Genomic DNA, 5,599 nt, shown 5'->3' with positions numbered 1-5,599 from the left:
GTATTTAATGTCTATGGTGGATTTGAAAAATTTTATGAAAAATCATGTGTAATATTGTAGCTTTAACATCTATCTATGTTTCTATATATATATAATAACCGGTATTAATCTTTTAAATTTGCGCGTTTTATTTAAAAAAACAAGATGTGATGTCATAACTAGTTGAAGTTGACCAATTTTCCACTTGTGTACAGTCGAGCATAGTTGTGGTTGTCATTTTATATCCTATCCTGCCCATTTGCAAAATTTAAGGTTATCGTTACACACGTAATAAAAAAAAAAAAAATAGACTAAGCCACATCTGTCACCTTCTTTATAATTATTCAAATGGGAGGAAACAAGAGCTGAACTGTTGATAGGATGGATTTAAAAACCTAAAAACCATGAATTCATTCGTATGGAGATTGATTCAATTTTTCGAAACTAAAAGATAATTTGTTGTCATTTTGCTTTTTGGGTTCGATTTCTAGCTTGGGTTTGTTTAAAACTCAACTACCAAATGCTTGAATTGGACGTTTTCTAGCTTGGATTTGTCTAAATTTATCATTTTCTGTTCTATCAAAATTAATACTCGAATTTAAAATTCATTTATCTATTATACACGTACTTGTTAGCAGTCTCTTATAAGCACAATTATTTTAGTGCAATTGTTAAGAATATTAATAAAACTTCAATATTTTTGTAAAAAATTTAACGATAAATATATTTTTAAAAGTGGTCGCGTAAATATATTATTAGAATAAATTTGAATAATTTTTTTTAAATTTAAGGGTGTTTTTTTAGTATTGGACATTTTCTATAATTTAACATTTATTTTAGTGCAATGATTAAAATGTTGACCTTTAAATTAATTTGAAAGAACGGACAATTCGGTAAAAGAACAAAACCATTTTGATTCCCCCTTTAAATTTGTACAAAAAGCTTAATTTCAAAATTCAAATATAAATTAAAAATAAAAATAATGGAACATGAACGGCATGAAGTCTTTACAAATCACACAGTACCCTCCCGTGAGCATCGGTAGTCGGGAAAAAACAGTTTTGAACAATTAATTTATTATCTATTTTCATTTTATTTTTTTATTTATTTTTTTAATTTTCAAATAAATTCCTTACCCAACGTGACGCCCACCTCATTTACTTCTTGCCCCTCCCTCTCTCTCTAAATACCAAAAAATGAATTTCTCACGATAAATTCCCCGAATTTCTCGTGATATTCATGCCCCGCCGCGGAAACTCGCCGGAACTTGTTTTCTCCGGTCAACCCAGCGCCGGCTGACGCCACCACCACCGACTCTCGTTAATTAATAAGAGTTTTCAATATTTCATCACCATGCTTTGGAACAACTTGAATTTTCAATGATGACGTGTCTATGATTTATTCCAACCGTTGGCTTGGAGAGTTGAATGAGGAATAGGAAATTGGATACCAATACAAAATAATTTAATAAAAACCCTTTAATTCTGTGCATTATCGGTTAGATGAAGACGACTCTCTATAATGATATAATATCGTTTGAAGATGACTCTCCACTATAGTATAATATTGTCCACTTTGAGCATAAACTCTCATGACTTTACTTTGGGCTTCCCCAAAAGGCATTGGTGAGACGAATGTAGAGACTATTCATTGATTATAAACTCATGATCATTCCCTAAATTAGCCGATGTGAAACTTTCATCATTCAACACCTTCCCTCGAACAAAGTGCACCTCCCCTTAATCGAGGCTCGACTCATTTGAAATCTTAATCATTTTTTACTGCCTTCGAGTAGGCTTGACTCATTTTCTTTTGGAGTCATTTATTCGATATTTGAGGATTTACCAATATATTAGCACGACTAAGTTTTAGGGCATAGCTCTGATACCATGTTAAATGAACACGATTCCCCCACAATGGTATGATATTGTCCACTTTGAGCATAGGGCTTCCCCAAAAGGCATCGCACGAATGGAGAGAGTATTCTTTTATTATAAACTCAAGATCATTCACTAAATTAGCCGTAATCATCCAACATTATCTACTAGAGTATGTTTAATTCGATAATTTTTAAAAAAATTATCATTTAATTTTTAATAAGACATTAATTAACCAGGTATTTGATAAGATTAAGTATTTGTATTAAAATATTAACGGTAATGATTGAAATGATTTTGGGTATCAAAATGTAAGGAAATGCTTAAAAATTAAAATAAATAAATAAATAAATAAACAAGGTTCAAGGAATATGAAGGGGAAAAAAAGGGAATAAATCCCAAGAAAGGAAAAAAAAGAATAATTTCGAAAAATATTTAAAAAAAGAAAAAGAAAAAAAAAAGAAAAAGAAAAAGAATATGGTGGGCTTTGAGCTGTAACATAGCTGGCCCTTTTTTCGCGTACTATTTCTCTCTCACACATCTCCAAAATCCCTAGAAACGAACCCCTAAAATCCTCTCTTTATCTATCCTCTTCTCTTTCTTCTTCTTCTTCTACATTTTGAAGCTCAGATCTCAACGAGGGATTTGAGCCATTTTTCTGCAAAAAAAAAAAAAACCCAAAAAATCGGCATTTCATAGAAGAATTTCGACATTTTGTTGAATCAGATGTCTCGCATATGAGATGAAGAGCGATACCCATTTCACCATTCATTCTTTGCTGCAAATTTTCCTCTTCTTTGGCACTCTTTTGTGCCTAGCTTCTTCTGAAGAGCTTCTTCAAGTTTCCGGCCATGGCGGCGGCGGCGGCGGCGGCGGCGGCGGTGGACTGACAGACGCTGAAGCTCACTACATCCGTCAACGGCAACTTCTTTACTACAGAGATGAATTTGGCGACCGTGGTGAAGAAGTCACCGTTGATCCTAAGCTGGTTTTTGAAAACGACAGGCTTAGAAATGCTTACATAGCTTTACAAGCTTGGAAGCAAGCGATTCTATCTGACCCTTTGAATCTTACTCTTAATTGGGTTGGATCTGATGTTTGTAGTTACAAAGGGGTTTTCTGTGCTGAGGCGCCGGATAATTCCTCGATCCGTACGGTCGCCGGAATCGACCTTAACCATGGCGACATTGCGGGCTACTTGCCGGAGGAGCTCGGCCTTCTTGTGGATCTTGCATTGTTCCATATCAACTCCAACCGGTTTTGCGGCACTGTGCCTCACAAGTTTAAGCACTTGAAGATGCTGTTTGAGTTGGATCTGAGCAACAATCGCTTCGCCGGAAAGTTCCCTCGGGTGGTTCTCGAGCTGCCGGAGCTGAAGTTTTTGGATCTGAGGTTCAATGAGTTTGAAGGGACCGTTCCTAAAGAGCTTTTCGACAAGGATTTGGACGCTATTTTCATCAACCACAATAGATTCCGGTTTGACTTGCCGGAAAATTTCGGGAACTCGCCGGTTTCGGTGATTGTTCTTGCGAATAACAAATTTCACGGCTGTGTGCCGGGGAGTATTGGGAATATGACGAGGTTGAATGAGATTATTCTGATGAATAATGGGTTTCGGTCGTGTTTGCCGCCGGAGATTGGGTTGCTGAAGAATCTGACGGTGTTGGATTTGAGTTTTAATGAGTTTCTTGGGGCGTTGCCGGAGACGATCGGCGGAATGGTGAGTTTAGAGCAGCTGAATGTGGCGCATAATTTCTTGTCCGGGAAGGTTCCGGAGAGTATCTGTAAGTTGCCGAATCTGAATAACTTTACCTACTCGTATAATTTCTTTACTGGAGAAGCGCCGTCGTGCTTGGCGTTGCCGGGCTTTGATGATCGGAGGAACTGTATTCCGAAGCGGCCGGTGCAGCGTTCGGAGAGGCAATGTAAGTCGTTCTTGTCTAAGCCTGTGGATTGCAGTTCTTTTGGATGTCCTTCTTATGTTGCTCCGTCGCCACCTGTGGTGGTGCCTTCTCCGCCACCTGTTGTTGTTTCATCTCCGCCGCCACCTGATTGGGATTCACACCCCATTTACCGACCACACTCTCCTCCCCCGCCTCCACCTTCCCCACCTCCGCCTTCTCCACCGCCGCCTGTCTACTCTCCTCCACCACCACCACCTTCCCCTCCTCCGCCTTCTCCACCGCCAGTCTACTCTCCACCCCCACCTCCCCCATCTCCTCCGCCGCCTTCACCTCCACCACCTTCCCCTCCACCGCCGTCACCCCCACCGCCGCCCCCACCAGTTTACTCTCCACCCCCACCTCCACCATCACCACCCCCACCATCTCCACCGCCGCCCTCACCCCCACCGCCAGTTTACTCTCCACCCCCACTACCTCCCTCTCCTCCACCACCAGCGCCGGTGTATTGTATCCGACCACCACCACCCCCGCCTCCACCAAACTCTCCCCCACCTCCTCCTCCATTATTCTCTCCACCCCCACCTGTTTACTATTACAATTCACCGCCACCGCCCAACTCTCCACCACCACCACCAATGTACTCTCCTCCGCCACCGCCCCACTCCCCACCTCCTCCACCGCATTCACCACCACCTCCAATCTATCCTTACCTATCTCCCCCACCTCCACCTGTCTATTCCCCACCTCCACCCAATTCACCCCCACCACCACCGCCATGTATAGAGCCACCCCCACCACCACCGCCGCCATGTATAGAGTATCATGAACCCCCACCTCCACCATCACCATCACCACCGCCACCCATCCAATACCTTCCCCCACCATCTCCTTCCCCCCCACCACCACCGCCACCCACCCCAGTTTTCCATTCACCTCCCCCACCAATTTATTACTCTCCACCACCACCGTCACCGCCGCCGCCCTCATCCCCACCACCATCACCCGTATACGAAGGCCCCTTGCCACCAATCTATGGAGTTTCGTACGCCTCTCCTCCACCTCCACCCTACTATTGATTCTTTTAAGAAATTTTCCTCCTCTAACCTTACCTCAAACTCAACCACAGAAGAAGGAGAAATTTACAACACCATGCCCTCGTTTATCTTCTTCATTGTACTGAAATTTCCCAAATCTTTTCATTATTTTTCCCCTTTCAGCAATGCTCATCGCTCTCTGGGGAAGAATAATCAGACTTTTAAGGATTATATTTATTTCTGCAAGGGTCACGTCTTGTTCTTCTCTCTTACATAAAACGTCATTACTTGTTTAAAGAACAACAAAAAAAAAAAAAAAAAAAAAAAAAACATCCATACACAGGGAGTGTAAGGGTAAGAGGGAAAGTCTCTTCTTATTTGTTTGAATTGTTATGGATATTTGAATTCGTGAAATAAATGGCAGAGAAGAGTAGAAGTGCAGAGAATGTTTATGTTTCAAAAAAAAAATTGTATGTATAGCGATGAATTGAAGAACTCTTATTCAGAGACAATGTGAAACTGCTGCTGCTTTCTGGCTTGTGGGTTTCCTTTCCTTCTCTTCATTATTCTTTTGTTTCCCAATTTCATACTAGAATCATCAACAATTTACTTGTATAACAATGTCTGAGTTCATATTATATCATGTCCAAAGCTGTTCTTGTCTGTTTTTTCCCCCTTTATCGATCACCGGAAACCCGAAATCCTGCCCAGAAACAGTTTTAACTCCCTATCGTATCGGCTTGATTCAAAAGATGCCCCGACTGTCGGAGATTGATATGGACAAAATATTAGAAACTCGAACACG

At 41.0% G+C, this 5,599-nt stretch overlaps 1 protein-coding gene across 1 annotated transcript; it reads left to right on the top strand.

The window, feature by feature from the left end:
• The first annotated feature begins 2,459 nt into the window (after nucleotides 1-2,459).
• On the top strand, nucleotides 2,460-5,332 carry LOC111798546 (leucine-rich repeat extensin-like protein 4). Its single transcript, XM_023681773.2, has one exon. It carries the CDS (start codon nucleotides 2,599-2,601, stop codon nucleotides 4,834-4,836), a length of 2,238 nt encoding a protein of 745 aa, XP_023537541.2. The 5' UTR covers nucleotides 2,460-2,598; the 3' UTR covers nucleotides 4,837-5,332.
• Nucleotides 5,333-5,599: the final 267 nt, after the last annotated feature.

The sequence above is a fragment of the Cucurbita pepo genome, chromosome 7 (assembly GCF_057944985.1).
Source record: "Cucurbita pepo subsp. pepo isolate OVF chromosome 7, ASM5794498v1, whole genome shotgun sequence".
Lineage (NCBI taxonomy): Eukaryota > Viridiplantae > Streptophyta > Magnoliopsida > Cucurbitales > Cucurbitaceae > Cucurbita > Cucurbita pepo.
The sequence above is the reverse complement of the archived record's forward strand: the minus strand, read 5'-3'. Positions and strand labels throughout refer to the sequence as shown.

What these genes read in the sequence shown, in the direction of transcription:
- LOC111798546 (XM_023681773.2), top strand. Translation starts at nt 2,599, where the DNA reads ATGAAGAGCGATACCCATTTCACCATTCATTCTTTGCTGCAAATTTTC.